The following is a 17,210-nucleotide window of genomic DNA, read 5'->3' on the forward strand; positions in this document are numbered from 1 at the left end:
TTTTCCCATGAATCTAATTTACTACTTCATCCTAAATACCAAGAGAAAACTGACTCTACTTCCACAATTCTCTCAAGCAGTATATTAAAGGTACTTACCACTCTCTGAGTGAAAAAATGTCACTCTTATCCCCTCTAAATCTCTTACCCCTTGCCCTAAATCTATGTCTTCTGATTTTATGTACCTCTGATATGGAGAAAAGTTTCCGCAGCCTGTTGTCTCTCATATATTTTATATAGCTCAGTCATGTCCCCTCTTAACCTGCTCCACTCCAGGAGAATTGCAGCCTCCCCAGTCCCAGGCAGCATCCAGAAGAATCTCTCCTGTACCGTCTCCAGCACCATTACATCTTCCATTGAGGAATTCCAACTGAGGGTATTAATATGTGGAGCCAGAGGATGGGGTCAGAGAAGGTTAAATCCAGTAAGCAGAAGATAAAATGAAAAGTTGTAGTAGACGTTTTGAATATCCTCACCAATTGTGCCCTTTGTCAGATAGATGGAATATGCTACTTCTTTAGTCCCTTCCCTTGTCTCAGCTCTTTTCTGAATACAGTTGACTTTATTTGTTGGTACTAAGTCTGAACTCGTTGCTATATCTGACTCCAAAGCCATCAATGTGATAGATTCCTATCCACGCTGTAAGTTGTTTCAGGGGACAGTTAAGAATCAACAACTTTGGTGGGCCTGGATCAAATGTTGCAGTCTGGGGAAGGGCTGCTGTTGCCTTCTCTAAGTGAACCAGATGGGTTTTGATGACAATCTGACACTTTCATGATGACCAATGCTAGCACTAATTTGTTTAATTCCAAAGCACTAGATACCAGTCCAGTAACCCAATCCTTTCACAACCCTACATGAAAGTTCTTTCCTGCTGTTGCTCTTAAGAAAATGATTTTGTCAAGTTTGTCACAAACGCCGCTCTCCCCTTACCTTACTCTTTCCATCTCAGTCTCCATTTCTGTGGACAAATTTCAATCATTGGTCCACATTAGCTATGAAGCACTAGAGTCGATAGAATCACAAACAAGAGAAAATATGCAGATGCTGGAAATCCGGAGCAAAACACACAAAATGCTGTAGGATCTCAGCAGGTCTTTTAAATCGAAGCAAGAGGCGGAGAGGGAAGAAGTAAAGGCATCTCAGAGAGAAGCCATTTTTTTTTTTTTTAACTGATCGGGGAAAAAGGCTAGACTGCACAGGCACATGATGAAGCGCGCCAAAGGTTTAAAAAAAGACCACCATATACAGCAGCCACCCTTGTAGCAGTCATCATCGGAGTGGACTGAGGCAGAGTGGGACGGCTTTGGCTCACAGGCTTCGGTGAGAACAGGCAGAGGCGAGGTTTGAATGGGGCACGACTGCGCAAGTCAGCCTCTGAGATCAGCAGGAGAATTTAAAAAGTGAGCAGAGGCTGAGGACGAGCTTCGCTCCAAGTGAGGTAAGGCTGGTTAAGTTCCTTTAATTAATTTGATTACCTTGGGAGTAGGTAATGGAGGCAGCAGTTAGGGCAGTTGAGTGCTCTGTTTGCAGTATGTGGGAAGTCAGTTTGAGCACAATTGTCCCTGATGACTACATTTGTAAAAGGTGCATCCAGCTGCAGTTCCTGACAAACCATGTTAGGGAACTGGAGCTAGAGCTGGATGAACTTCGGATCATTCGAGAGGCAGAGGCAGAAATAGACAGGAGTTTCAGGGAGATAGTCACCCCTAGGAGTCAGGAGACAGGAAGCTGGGCGACTGTCAGGAGAGGGAAGGGAATTAGACAGAATGGGCAGAGCAGCCCTGTGGCCATTCCCATCAATAATAACTGTACCGTTTTAGATACTGTTGGTGGGGATGACCTACCAGGAACAAGTTGCAGTGGTTGCGTCTCTGGCACCAAGACTGGACCCTCAGCTCAGGAGGGAAGGAGGGAAAAGAGGAGAGCAGTAGTGATAGGGGATTTGATAGTTAGGGGGACAGATAGGAGGTTCTGTGGAAGAGATCGAGAATCCCGGATGGTCTGTTGCTTCCCTGGTGCAAGGGTCCGCGATATCTCAGATCGAGTTCTCAGTATTCTCAAGAGGGTCTTTCTACATGGGTAGAAAGACTGAGGAGATCCTGAAAGATGAGTTTAGGAAGTTAGGCGCCAAGTTAAAGGACAGGACCTCCAGGATAGCAATCTCAGGATTGCTACCAGTGCCACGTGCAGGTGGGTTTAGAAATAGTAAGATAGTGCAGATCAACACATGACTGAAGACATGGTGCAGGATGGAGGGCTTCAGATTTATAGATCATTGGGCAGTTTTCCAGGGAAGGTGGGACCTGTTCTGGCAGGATGGTTTACATCTGAACTGAAGGGGGACAAATATCCTTGCAGGTAGGTTTGCTAGAGAGGCTGCAGTGGATTTAAACTAGATATGAGGGGGGAAGGGAACCAGAGTGTAGGAACAGATGTATGGGAGAAGGAAGAAAAAGAAGATAGGAAAGTTATTTTCACCGTTAGTGATAAACAGAGATTAAGATGTGAAGAAATTTCTTCAATGCATTTATTTTAATGCTAGGAGCATTGTAAGAAAGGTGGATGAGCTTAGAACATGAATTGATACCTGGAAATATGATGTAGCTATTAGTGAAACATGGTTGCAGGAGGGGTGTGATTGGCAACTAAATATTCCTGGATTTCGTTGCTTCAGGTGTGATAGAATCGGAGGGACAGGAGGGGGAGGTGTTGCATTGCTTGTCAGAGAAAATATTACAGCGGTGCTCTGGCAGGATAGATTAGAGGGCTCGTCTAGGGAGACTATTTGGGTGGAATTGAGGAACGGGAAAGGTGTAGTAACACTTATAGGGGTATATTATAGACCACCTAATGGGGAGCGAGAATTGAAGGAGCAAATTTGCAAGGAGATAGCAGATATTTGTAGTAAGCACAGGGTTGTGATTGTGGGACATTTTAATTTTCCACACATAGACTGGGAAGCCCATACTGTAAAAGGGCTGGATGGTTTGGAGTTTGTAAAATGTGTGCAGAATAGTTTTTTGCAGCAATACATAGAGGTACCAAGTAGAGAAGGGGCAGTGTTGGATCTCCTGTTAGGGAATGAGATAGGCCAGGTAGCGGAGGTATGTGTAGGGGAGCACTTCGGGTCCAGTGACCACAATGCCATTTATGGAGAAGGATAGGACTGGACCGAGGGTTGAGATTTTTGATTGGAGAAAGGCTAACTTTGAGGAGATGCAAAAGAATTTAGAAGGAGTGGATTGGGACAATTTGTTTTATGGGAAGGATCTAATAGAGAAATGGAGGTTATAGGTGAAATTTTGAGGGTACAGAATCGTTATGTTCCTGTTAGGTTGAAAGGAAGGTTTCAAAGTTTGAGAGAGCCATGGTTTTCAAGGGATATTGGAAACTTGGTTCAGAAAAAGAGAGAGATCTACAAGAAATATAGGCAGCATGGAGTAAATGAGGTGCTCGAGGGATAAAAAGAATGTAAAAAGAATCTTAAGAAAGAAATTAGAAAAGCTAAAAGAAGAAACAAGGTTGCTTTGGCAAGGAAGGTGAAAATAGATCCAAAGGGTTTCTACAGTTATATTAATAGCAAAAGGATAGTGAGGGATAAAGTTGGTCCCTTAGAGAATCAGAGTGGACAGGTATGTGTGGAGCCAAAAGAGATGGGGGAGATTTTGAACAATTTCTTTTCTTCAGGATTCACTAAGGAGAAGGATATTGAATTGTGTAAGGTAAGGGAAACAAGTAGGGAAGTTATGGAAACTATGTTGATTAAAAAGGAGGAAGTACAAGTGCTTCTAAGGAATATAAAAGTGGATAAATTTCCAGGTCCTGACAGGACATTCCCTAGGACCTTGAGGGAAGTTAGTGTAGAAATAGCAGGGATTCTGACAGAAATATTTCAAATATCACTAAAAACGGGGATGGTGCCGGAGGATTGGCGTATTGCTCATGTTGTTCCATTGTTTAAAAAGGGTTCTAAGAGTAAACCTAGCAATTATTGGCCTGTAAGTTTGACGTCACTGGTGGGTAAATTAATGGAAAGTATTCTTAGAGATGGTATATATAATTATCTGGATAGACAGGATCTGATTAGGAACAGTCAGCATGGATTTGTGCATGCAAGGTCATGTTTGACAAATCTTATTGAATTTTTTGAGGAGGTTACGAGGAAAGTCAACGAGGGTAAAGCAGTGGATGTTGTCTATATGGACTTCAGTAAGACCTTTGACAAGGTTCCGCATGGAAGGTTCAATCTTTAGGTATTAATATTGAAGTAGTAAAATGAATTCAACGGTGGCTGGATGGGAGATGCTAGAGAGTAGTTGTCGATAACTGTTTGTCAGGTTGGAGGCCGATGACTAGTGGTGTGCCTCAGGGATCTGTACTGGGTCTAATGTTGTTTGTCATGTACAGTAATGATCTGGATGATGGGGTGGTAAATTGGATTAGTAAGTATGCAGATGATATTAAGATAGGTGGTGTTGTGGATAATGAAGCAGGTTTTCAAAGCTTGCAGAGAGGTTTAGGCCAGTTAGAAGAGTGGGCTGAAAGCTGGCAGATGGAGTTTAATGCTGATAAGTGTGAGGTGCTACATTTTGGTAGGAATAATCAAAATAAGACATACATGGTAAATGGTAGGGCATTGAGGAATGCAGTAGAACAAAGTGATCTAGGAATAATGGTGCATAGTTCCCTGAAGGTGGAATCTCATGTAGATAGGGTGGTGAAGAAAGCTTTTGTTATTTTGGCCTTTATAAATCAGAGCATTGAGTATAAGAGTTGGGATATAATGTTAAAATTGTACAAGGCATTGGTGAGGCCAAATTTGGAGTATTGTGTACAGTTTTGGTCACCAAATTATAGGAAAGATGTCAAAAAAATAGAGAGAGTACAGAGGAGATTTACTGGAATGTTACCTGGGTTTCAGCACCTAAGTTACAGAGAAGGTTTGAACAAGTTAGGTCTTTATTCTTTGGCGCGTAGAAGGTTGAGGGGGGACTTGATAGAGGTATTTAAAATTATGAGGGGGATAGATAGAGTTGACGTGGATTGGCTTTTTCCATTGAGAGTAGGGGAGATTCAAACAAGAGGACATGAGTTGAGAGTTAAGGGGCAAAAGTTTAGGGGTAACACGAGGGGAACTTCTTTACTCAGAGAGTGGTAGCTGTGTGGAACGAGCTTCCAGTAGTAGTGGTAGAGGCAGGTTTGATTTTGTCATTTAGAAAAAAAATTGGATAGGTATATGGACAGGAAAGGAATGGAGGGTTATGGGCTGAGTGCAGGTCGGTGGGACTAGGTGAGAGTAAGCATTCGACATGGACTAGAAGGGACAAGATGGCCTGTTTCTGTGCTGTAATTGTTATATGTTTATATGGTTATATGTGTAGGGTTGGAACATAGACTGTTCCATGTAGCCCACAAACAGGCAGGCATAGCTAGGACCCATGCAAGTGCCCATGGCTACACCTTTTGTTTGAAGGAAGTGAGAGGAGCTGAAGGAGAAATTATTAAGAGTTGAGGACAAGTTCCACTAGATGGAGGAGAGAGGTGGTGGAGGGAAACTGGTGGGGTCTGGTGTCCAGAAAGAACTGGAGAGCTTTGAGGCCTTCCTGGTGGGGGATTGAGGTGTATAGGGACTGGACATCCATAGTGGAAGTGTGATGATAGGGGCTAGAGAACTTGAAGTTCTTAAAAAGATCAAGAGCATGTGAAGTGTCACGGATGTAGGTAGGAAGGGACTGAACCGGGGGGATAAAATAGAGTCGAGGTATGCAGATATGAGTTCAGTGGGTCAAGAACAAGCTGAAACAATGAGTCTACCTGGACAGGCAGGTTATGGATCTTGGGTAGGAGGTAGAAACAGGAAGTATGAAGGACAGGAACTATGAGGTTGGAGGTAGGAGTATTAAAGTCGAGATGGTTGATGTCCAGTTTGCAGTTGGCATTGAAAAGGTCCACAGCAGACAGAAGACCAGAGTGGAGTATCCAGGAATAGGAGGAAGGTTGAAGACAGGAGATGGGGTCATCGATGCGGGGTAGAGAGTCCTTGCCAAAACAGTAGGCATGAAGATGAAGGTGACAGAAAAAGAGCTCAGTGTCATGGTGGGTGTGGAACTTACTGAGGTGTGGGTGCAGGGGGCAAAAGGCCAAGCCCTTACTGAGCACCAAACATTCTTCCCCAGAGGGAGGAAGGTCAGAGGGAATTAGTAAAGACCAGCGTGGATGAGAGCTGGGATCATAAGGGGGAAGAGAGTTTGTAGTGTCTGAAGAGAAGGGAGGTTTAGGGTGTTCAAGGATTGTAGGGTGAGAAGAAGATGGAGTCTCTGAGGGCCCAAGAGCTGTCAGTGGGACCTAAGAGAGACAGGGTTGCAGAGTGGGGAAGGGGAGATGGGGGTTCCAGTGGCAGCTTTTGAAGACCTGGCCTGGAGGTCGAGGCCGGAGTTGGAGTTGGAGTTTGCGCAATCGGCACTTTGAAGGTGTCCAAGGTCAGTGGAATCCACATTGATGTCAGTGGCATCCAGGTTTTGAATCTGCTCTGGATCATTAAGAGAAATGTGCTTCAATTCATGGGTTACTGGTAATGTGAATTATATAACCATATAACAATTACAGCACAGAAAAAGGCCATCTCGGCCCTTCTAGACCATGCCGAACGCTTACTCTCACCTAGTCCCACCGACCTGCACTCAGCCCATAACCCTCCATTCCTTTCCTGTCCATATACCTATCCAATTTTACTTTAAATGACAATACCGAACCTGCCTCTACCACTTCTATTGGAAGCTCGTTCCACACAGCTACCACTCTCTGAGTAAAGAATTTCCCTCTCGTGTTACCCCTAAACTTTTGCCCTCTAACTCTCAACTCATGTCCTCTTCTTTGAATCTCCCCTACTCTCAGTGGAAAAAGCCTATCCACGTCAACTCTATCTATCCCCCTCATAATTTTAAATACCTCTATCAAGTCCCCCCTCAACCTTCTACGCTCCAAAGAATAAAAACCTTAATTACTGCAAGTTTTGTTGCACAGCGAACATTATTTTGTGAAGGAAATAGTGTTTAACAAATTTAATATGATTTGAATGAATAATGTTAAATAGAGTCCATTTGGATTTCCAAAGGCATGTAATGAGGTTTACAATTTATATTGTTAGAGCTAATATATTAAGATAGACAGTGAGGTGGAAAACTGACAGAAGGCAGAGTTGGAAAAATAGGTTATTTTCAGATTGGCAAGCTGTAACTAAAGGTGACACAAAAGTCTCTAATGAGACTATAGTCATTTTCAATCTGTTAGAGTCTTAGATGAAGGAATCAAACTTATTGTATCCTCATTCGTTCAATTTTTGAGATATGGGATTTTCTATTGAAGACACCATTTTGAAATGCTGCGGTCCTTCTGATGTAGGTATTCCCACAGACTTGTTGGAGATTTAGTGCCAGTGAAAACAAGGAATGGTAATGTTATTCCAATTCAGGACTTGGAGGGAGACCAACAGACAGTGGTATTCTCCTGTGTTAGCTGTGTTCTTGTTTGTAGGAATCACATGTTTTGTTGAATGGCAGAGCAGCTTTGAGGATGGGCCACTGTTCTTCATACTTTGTATATGTTCTTATGTTTAGGAAGTGCTGTCAGGTAAGCCTAGGTGAGTAATGCTGGGGCGTTTTGTGGATGGTACCTGCCAAGGTAAATCTATTGTGAATGGAATGAGTTTGAAGCTGGTGGGTGGGGCATTAGACAAGTGTCCTGAACAGTGTCAAACTTCTTGGATGTTATTAGAGCGACACTTGTCCAGGCAGTCCATCACACTAGTGGTTCGTGCCTTGTAGATGGATGAAAGGTTCTGGAGTGTCAGAGCATGTGTCATTTGCTACTGGAAACCCAGCCTCTGACCCACTCTGTTAGTCACAGTATCTCAAACTGCTGGAGAACATCCGCATACACGGCCTGAGGTCCGTTGAGGGAATTTGCTGGCATGACTGTATCACAAACCTGGAAGTCCTCAATAGGGCAAAGACTACAAGTATTGAAGCCTTGATCCTGAAAGCACAGCTTAGATGGACCAGACATGTTATATGGAGGACTCCAGACTTCCTAAGCAGCTGCTCTATGGCCAGTTATCATGTGGAAGCAGAAACCTCGTAAAAAGTCTAAAGACTGTTTGAAAGCCAGTGTTGCTTATAGTTGACTTGTTCCCTGGCATCTGGAACATAGGGCACAAAACAGAACTGGTTGTTGCACCTTGGTTAAACATGCTCACAGCAACTTAGAAGATAGGCACCACGTGGACCTGGAGACTGCTGGACAGAAGAGGCTTCAGTGCCTATGGAATCAGGACAACTCCTTTGTCCCCACTGTGAACATCAATGCCATTCAAGAATTGGCCTCCACAGTCTTCTCTAAACACACATCAGCTGAGCTCCACAAACACAACTGTCATCATCGAAATCAATGAACAACCAACTTTCCTACATTCTATGTGGCTGCTCCAGATGAACTTCTAGACAAAGCAAATTCCCAGATTGGTGATGGTTGCTGCTTTGTGACAATAAAGCCAGATATAAGTAGTAACTTTGTCCTGTAGAAGATGATTATTGCCAAATAATTTTCTTGTCTTAAATGTTGGGAGCACTTTGTAAAGACTGACCTTGATTAAGATATGAAGAAAAGAATCTCTTGTATTAAAACATTTGATTGATTGATGGAATAAGACAAATGTTGATGATGAGATAAAGAAATCTTTATTAGCAAAGAGACCTCTAATTCAAAATAGACTCATTCCTTTTACAATGGATAATCAACTTCTATATAACTGGTTTCAAAAAGGGATTAGATATATAGGAGATTGTTTTGAAGGAGGTATATTGATGTCATTTGATCAATTAAAGAATAAATATAAAATATCAAATAACACTTTTCTGTTATTTTCAACTAAGGGCTTACTTAAGAGATAAACTAGGTCAAACAATGTTAATGCTGAAACCTAATGAAATAGAAACTTTAATTCAAAAAGGAAAAATTTAAAAAATTACTTCTTGTATGTATAATTTGATTCAAAAACAGACACTTAAACAAGGAATTTATAAGTCAAGACAAAAATGGGAAATAGATTTGAATATTAAAATTGATGAAACAAGTTGGTCAAGACTATGCCTTGACAGTATGACAAATACAATAAATGTCCAACTTAGAATAGTAGAATACAATTTTTTACATCAACTATATATTACTCTGCAAAAAATAAATAGATTAAACCCAAATTTATCTGATCAATGTTTTCGATGTAATCAAGAAATTGGTACTTTTTTTACATTCTACCTGGTCTTGTTTTAAAATTCAGCCTTTTTGGATGAATTTAAGAGTTTTATTGGAACAAATTATTGTAACACAACTTCCATATAACCTAATATTATTTTTACTAGGTGATACTGAAGGGATAAAACCGAAACCTAAATTGAACAAATATCAGAAAGAATTTATAAAAATTGCATTGGCAGTAGCCAAAAAGGCTATCGCAGTAACTTGGAAATTGGATTCATACTTAAGTATGGATCGTTGGAATAATGAAATTTTTAGCTGCATTCCACTTGAAAAAATTACTTATAATTTAAGGAATAAATATGACACATTTCTGAGAATTTGGCGCCCTTATTTACAAAAGATAGGATTGTATATATAGGTGCTCCGAAGATAAAGTTATTGGTCCTCTGGAAAAAGAAACAAATACATATATTAAAGCTATTTTGAATTCCATGGAGCATGTGGGGATCTTCCGATATCCAGGCAGTCTTTCTTTCTTTCTTTTTTTTTCTTTTTTCAGATAGGGATGTTAAGGGGGGAGGGTCGATATCATATTATTTTATTATTCTATTCATTCTATGTAACTATCTTAAAAATTGAATAAAAAAATTTAAAAAAAAGATATGAAGAAAGGTGAGAAAATGAGTTTCCAGAATCGGAATCAGGTTTATTCTCACTGATGTATATTATGAAGTTTGCTGATTTGCAGCAGCAGTATAGTGCAGCATATAAAATATGTTGTAAATTATAATGAGAAATACATCAAAAATAAATTTCTTAGTCTTATGTTGAGTGCAAAGTCATCATCGTGGCATCACTCAATCAACATGAAGAGAGAAAAGGACCATGCATAACATGAAATTAGGGGAAGTTAGAAGATTGGGAAGCTTTTAAAAAACAATAGAGGGCAACTAAAAAAGTAATTAAGAAGGTAATGATGGAATATGAAAGTAAGCTAGCCAATTAATGGCAAGACTCTTTGGCAGTGTGGAGGATCAGAGGGATTTTGGGGTCCGAATCCATAGGACACTCAAAGCTGCTACACAGGTTGACTCTGTGGTTAAGAAGGCATATGGAGCATTGGCCTTCATCAATCGTGGGATTGAGTTTAAGAACCAAAAGGTAATGTTACAGCTATATAGGACCCTGGTCAGACCCCACTTGTAGTACTGTGCTCAGTTCTGATCGCCTGACTACAGGAAGGATGTGGAAACCATAGAAAGAGTGCAGAGGAGATTTACAAGGATGTTGCCTGGATTGAGGAGCCTGCCTTATGAGAATAGAATGAGTGAACTTGGCCTTTTCTCCTTGGAGCGATGGAGGATGAGAGGTGACCTGATGGAGGTGTTCAAGATAATGAGAGGCATTGATCATGTGGATAGTCAGAGGCTTTTTCCCAAGGCTGAAATGGTTAGCACAAAAGGACATAGTTTTGAGGTGCTTGGAAGTAGGTACAGAGGAGATGTCAGGGTTAAGTTTTATTTGCAGAGAGTGGTGAGTGTGTGGAATAGACTGCTGGTGACAGTGGTGGAGGCAGAAATGATAGAGTGTTTTAAGAGACTCCTGGATAGATACATGGATCTCAGAAAAATAGAGGGTTGTGGGTAACTCTAGGTAGTTCTAAGATAAAGACTTGTTTGACACAACTTTGTGGGCCGAAGGGCCTGTATTGTGCTGTAGGTTTTCTATGTTTTCTATGTTTTTGTGTTTCTAATACTCTTAAAGAAGATACCTAAAGTTTCCTTAGATACATAAAGTGTAAAAGGGAGGTGAGAGTGGATATCGGACCAGTGGAAAATGATGCTGGGAAGGTAGTAATGGGGGACAACAAAATGGTGGATGATCTGAATAGGTATTTTGTGTCAGTCTTCACTTTGGAAGACACTAGCAGTATGGTGGAAGTTCCAGGTGTCAGGAGTCATGAAATGTGTGAAGTTTCTATAACTAGAGAGAAGGTTCTTGGGAAACTGAAAGGTCTGAAGATAGATAAGTCACTTGGGCCAGATGGTGTACACCCCAGGTTTCTGAAAGAGTTGGCTGAAGAGATCATGGAGGGATGAGTAATTATCTTTCAAGACTGGAAAATTGCAAGTGTCCCTCTACTCTTCAAGAAGGGAGAGAGGCAGAAGAAAGGAAACTATAGGCCAGTTAGTCTGACCTCAGTGGCTGGGAAGATGCTGAAGTCGATTATTAAAAATAAGGGGTTGGTGTACTTGGAGACACATGATAAAATAGACCGTGGTCAGGATGGTTTCCTCAAGGGAAAATATTGCCTTGTTGGAATTCTTTGAAGAAATAACAAGTGGGATAGACAAAGGAGAATCAGTTGAAGTTGTGTACTTGAATTTTCAGTAGGCCTTCGACAAGGTGCCCCATATGAGGCTGCTTAACAAGCTATAAACCATGGTAATACAGGAAAAATATTAGCATAGATAAAGCAGTGGCTGATTGGCAGGAGGCAAAAAGTAGGAATAAAGAGAGCCTTTTCTGGTTGGCTGCCGGTGACTAGGGGTGTTCCATGTGTTGGGACTGATTCTTTTTACATTATATGTCAATAATTTGGATGATGGAATTGATGCTCTGTTGCAAAGTTTGAAGACGATATGAAGAGAGGTTAAGGGGCAGGTGGTTTTGAGGGAGAAGAGAGGCTACAGAAGGACTTAGACTGAATAGGAGAATGGGCAGATGGAATATAGTGTTGGGAAGTGTATGGTCATGCACTTTGGTAGAAGACATTAAAGGATCGACTATTTTGTAAATGGAAAGAAAATACAAAAAACTGAGGTGCAAAGGGACTTGGTCGACCTTGGGCAGAATTTTCAAAAGGTTAATTTGGAGGTTGAGTCTGTGGTGAGGAAGGCAAATGCAATGCTAGCACACATTACAAGAGGACTAGAAAATAAAAGCAAGAATGTAATGTTGAGGCTTTATAAAGCTCTGGTGAGGCCTCACTTGGAGTTTTGTCAGCAGTTTTAGGCCCCTTATCTTCAAAAGGATGTGCTGAGTGGATGAAAGGACGTCTTCTCATTTGAAAAGCATCTGATGGCTCTGAGATTGTGTTCACTAGAATTCAGAAGAATGGGGGTGACCCCATTGAAACCTATCGAATGGTGAACAGAGTGGATATAGAGAGATTGTATCCTATGGTGGGAAAGTCTAAGTCCAGATGACACAGCTCCAGAATAGAGGGGAGTCCTTTTAGAATGGAGATGAGGAGAAATTTCTTTAGGTAGAGGGTGGTGAATCCATGTAATTCTTTGCCACAGGTGGCCATGGAGGCCAAGTCTTTATGTATATTTAAAACAGAGATTGATAGAATTTTGATTGGTCAGGGTGTGAAGGGATACAGGAGGAAGGTAGGATATTGGGGTTGAGAAGAAAATTGGATCAGCCATGATGAAATGGTGGAGCGGACTCGATGGGCCAAGTAGCCTAATTCTGCTGTTACATCATATGGTCTTATGTAGGACATCTATACTCCTAACCTTTGACAATAATGCAGACTTCGTATAATTACTCCTGCCTTCACCCTATTACAGGCTTTCCCTTTCCTTTCATTTCTTCCTTCTCTACCTCTTTTCTCTGCTTCAAGTGAAACATTGTTTCGCTCATCTGTGACCTACTAAGTATTTACTTACAGTACTGATACAGGTTTTGACTTCAAATGTCATCAATTCCTTCCCACCCTCACAAACCCCCACCACAAATGCTGCTCAACTTGTCTTACTCAGGAGATTGTTTGTTGCTCCAGATTCCAGAATCTGCAGTCTCTTGTGTCTCTCTAAGTGCTTATGAAATTCCTTGTGCCTCAGTTTAAGATTTCCAGTAATTACAAATTACTACTTAACAGATAGAGTGAGGAGTGTGGCCTGATTACCGTGAGTCCATGTAATTCCTACCAGAGATCAGCTTTCATAAATACAATTTGACTGTGTTGAACATCTATATTTTATCTGAAACTTTTCAGGGCATGTGCACGTCACAGACTTCAACATTGCAGCAATAGTGAAGGAGGAGAAAGAAATCACCTCGATTGCAGGCACGAAGCCATACATGGGTAAGTGTGGGAAATATCACGTATGTGCTGCTCCATTGACTGAGATAATTTAAAAGAAATTGAAATTTGAAGTTCGTTCAGTAACACACAATGCAAACCAATGGATAATATACTGTTTATCATATTTCTAGTAAAAAATTTTCACCTCAACCCCATGATGCTCCACTGGGTGCATTTATTATCTCACACATGCAAAAAAATATGGCCTACTAGGTGAATTGGTCACATGAGTTGAATCGGAAAGCCAAGGATGGAAGTCTCTGTTACTGTGATTGATAAGTGATGTTGGAAAGAAGTGTCTGTTCACTGTGATGTATCAGTGACAGTGGACAGAAGTGTCTGTTACTGTGATGTATCAGTGACAGTGGACAGAAGTGTCTGTTACTGTGATGTATCAGTTACATTGGACAGAAGTGTCTGTTACTGATGTATCAGAGACGGGACAGAAGTGTCTGTTACTGTGATGTATCAGTGACATTGGACAGAAGTGTCTGTTACTGTGATGATTCAGTGACATTGGACAGAAGTGTCTGTTACTGATGAATCACTGACGGGACAGAAGTGTCTGTTACTGATGTATCAGTGACGTGAGAGAAGTGTCAGTTACTGATGTATCAGTGACGGGACAGAAGTGTCTGTTACTGTGATGTATCAGAGATGGGACAGAAGTGTCTGTTACAGTGATGTATCAGAAACGGGAAAGAAGTGTCTGTTACTGTGATGTATTAGCGACATTGGACAGAAGTGTCTGTTACAGTGATGTATCAGTGACGGGACAGGAGTGGCTGTTACTGTGATGTACCAGTGACAGGTGACAGCAGTGTCTGTTACTGATGTATCAGTGACATTGGACAGAAGTGTCTGTTACTGTGATGTATCAGAGACGGGACAGAAGCGTCTGTTACTGTGATGTGTCAGAGACGGGACAGAAGCGTCTGTTACTGTGATGTGTCAGAGACGGGATAGAAGTGTCTGTTACTGTGATGTATCAGTGACAGTGGATAGAAGTGTCTGTTACTGTGATGTATCAGTGACAGGGGACAGAAGTGTCTGTTACTGCGATGTATCAGCGACAGGGGACAGAAGTGTCTCTTACTGTGATGTATCAGTGACAGTGGTCAGAAGAGTCTGTTACTGATGTATCAGAGACGGGACAGAAGTGTCTGTTACTGTGATGTCTCAGTGACGGGACAGAAGTGTCTATTACTGTGATGTATCAAAGACGGGATAGAAGTGTCTGTTACGGTGATGAATCAGTGACGGGACAGAAGTGTCTGTTACTGATGTATCACTGACGGGACAGAAGTGTCTGTTACGGTGATGTATCAGTGACAGTGGACAGAAGTGTCTTACTGATACATTAGCGACAGGGGACAGAAGTGTCTGTTACTGTGATGTATCAGTGACAGTGGACAGAAGTGTCTTACTGATATATTAGCGACAGGGGACAGAAGTGTCTGTTACTGTGATGTATCAGTGACAGTGGACAGAAGTGTCTGTTACTGTGATGTATTAGCGACAGGGGACAGAAGTGTCTGTTACTGTGATCTATCAATGAAGGGACAGAAGTGTCTGTTACTGTGATGTATCAGTGACAGTGGACAGATGTGTCTGTTACAGTGATGTATCAGTGACGGGACAGGAGTGTCTGTTACTGATGTATCAGTGACATTGGACAGAAGTGTCTATTACTGTGATGTATCAGAGACGGGACAGAAGCGTCTGTTACTGTGATGTGTCAGAGACGGGACAGAAGCGTCTGTTACTGTGTGTGTCAGAGACGGTACAGAAGTGTCTGTTACTGTGATGTGTCAGAGACGGGATAGAAGTGTCTGTTACTGTGATGTGTCAGTGACAGTGGATAGAAGTGTCTGTTACTGCGATGTCTCAGTGACGGGACAGAAGTGTCTGTTACTGATGTATCAGTGGCAGGGGACAGAAGTGTCTATTACTGTGATGTATCAAAGACGGGATAGAAGTGTCCGTTACGGTGATGAATCAGTGACGGGACAGAAGTGTCTGTTACTGTGATGTATCAGTGACGGGACAGAAGTGTCTGTTACTGTGATATATCAGTGACAGTGGACAGAAGTGTCTGTTACAGTGATGTATCAGTGACAGTGGACAGAAGTGTCTGTTACTGTGATGTATCAGTGACAGTGGACAGAAGTTTCTTTTACTGTGATGTATCAGTGACAGTGGACAGAAGTGTCTGTTACTGTGATGTATCAGTGACAGTGGACAGAAGTGTCTGTTACTGTGATGAATCAGTGACAGTGGACAGAATTGTCTATTACTGTGATGTATCAGTGACAGTGGACAGAAGTGTCTGTTACTGTGATGTATCAGTGACGGGACAGAAGTGTCTGTTACTGTGATGTATCAGTGACAGTGGACAGAAGTGTCTGTTACTGTGATGTATCAGTGACGGGACAGAAGTGTCTGTTACGGTGATGTATCAGTGACAGTGGACAGATGTGTCTTACTGATATATTAGCGACAGGGGACAGAAGTGTCTGTTACTGTGATGTATCAGTGACAGTGGACAGAAGTGTCTGTTACTGTGATGTATTAGCGACAGGGGACAGAAGTGTCTGTTACTGTGATGTATCAATGAAGGGACAGAAGTGTCTGCTACTGTGATGTATCAGTGACAGTGGACAGATGTGTCTGTTACTGTGATGTATCGGTGACAGTGGACAGAAGTGTCTGTTACTGATGTATCAGTGACAGTGGACAGAAGTGTCTGTTACTGATGTATCAGTGACAGTGGACAGAAGTGACTGTTACTGATGTATCAGAGACAATGGACAGCAGTGTCCGTTACTGTGACGTATCAGTGACGGAACAGAAGTGTCCGTTACTGTGATGTATCAGTGACGGAACAGAAGTGTCCGTTACTGTGATGTATCAGTGACATTGGACAGAAGTGTCTGTTACTGTGATGTATCAGTGACAGTGGACAGAAGTGTCTGTTACTGATGTATCAGAGACGGGACAGAAGTGTCTGTTACTGTGATGTATCAATGAAGGGACAGAAGTGTCTGTTACTGTGATGTATCAGTGACAGAGGACAGAAGTTTCTGTTACTGTGATGTATCAGTGACGGGACAGAAGTGTCTGTTACTGTGATGTATTAGCGACAGGGGACAGAAGTGTCTGTTACTGTGATGTATCAATGAAGGGACAGAAGTGTCTGTTACTGTGATGTATCAGTGACAGGACAGAAGTGTCTGTTACTGATGTATCAGTGACAGTGGACAGAAGTGTCTGTTACTGTGATGTATCAGTGACAGTGGTCAGAAGTGTCTGTTACTGTGATGTATCAATGAAGGGACAGAAGTGTCTGTTACTGTGATGTATCAGTGACAGGACAGAAGTGTCTGTTACTGATGTATCAGTGACAGTGGACAGAAGTGTCTGTTACTGTGATGTATCAGTGACAGTGGACAGAAGTTTCTGTTACTGTGATGTATCAGTGACGGGACAGAAGTGTCTGTTACTGTGATGAATCAGTGACAGTGGACAGAAGTGTCTGTTACTGTGATGCATCAGTGACGGGACAGAAGTGTCTGTTACTGTGATGTGTCAGTGACAGTGGACAGAAGTGTCTGTTACTGTGATGTATCAATGACGGGCCAGAAGTGTCTGTTAATGTGATGTATTAGCGACAGGGGACAGTAGTGTCTGTTACTGTGATGTATCAGTGACAGTGGACAGAAATGTCTGTTACTGTGTTGTTTAAGTGACATGGGACAGAAGTGTCTATTACTGTGATGTTTCAGAGACGGGATAGAAGTGACGGTTACGGTAATGAATCAGTGACGGGACAGAAGTGTCTGCTACTGATGTATCAG

The 17,210-nt window shown here is 41.8% G+C and overlaps 1 protein-coding gene across 1 annotated transcript in view; it reads left to right on the top strand.

Annotated features, from left to right (window-relative positions):
• Positions 1-17,210, top strand: part of LOC140739621 (serine/threonine-protein kinase 32A-like) — a 583,208-nt gene that overhangs the window by 223,575 nt on the left and 342,423 nt on the right. Inside the window, exon 6 of the mRNA XM_073068020.1 lies at positions 13,264-13,353. Coding sequence (XP_072924121.1) covers positions 13,264-13,353 — 90 coding nt within the window. The remainder of the gene's footprint in view (positions 1-13,263; positions 13,354-17,210) is intronic.

This window comes from Hemitrygon akajei, chromosome 15 (assembly GCF_048418815.1).
Source record: "Hemitrygon akajei chromosome 15, sHemAka1.3, whole genome shotgun sequence".
Lineage (NCBI taxonomy): Eukaryota > Metazoa > Chordata > Chondrichthyes > Myliobatiformes > Dasyatidae > Hemitrygon > Hemitrygon akajei.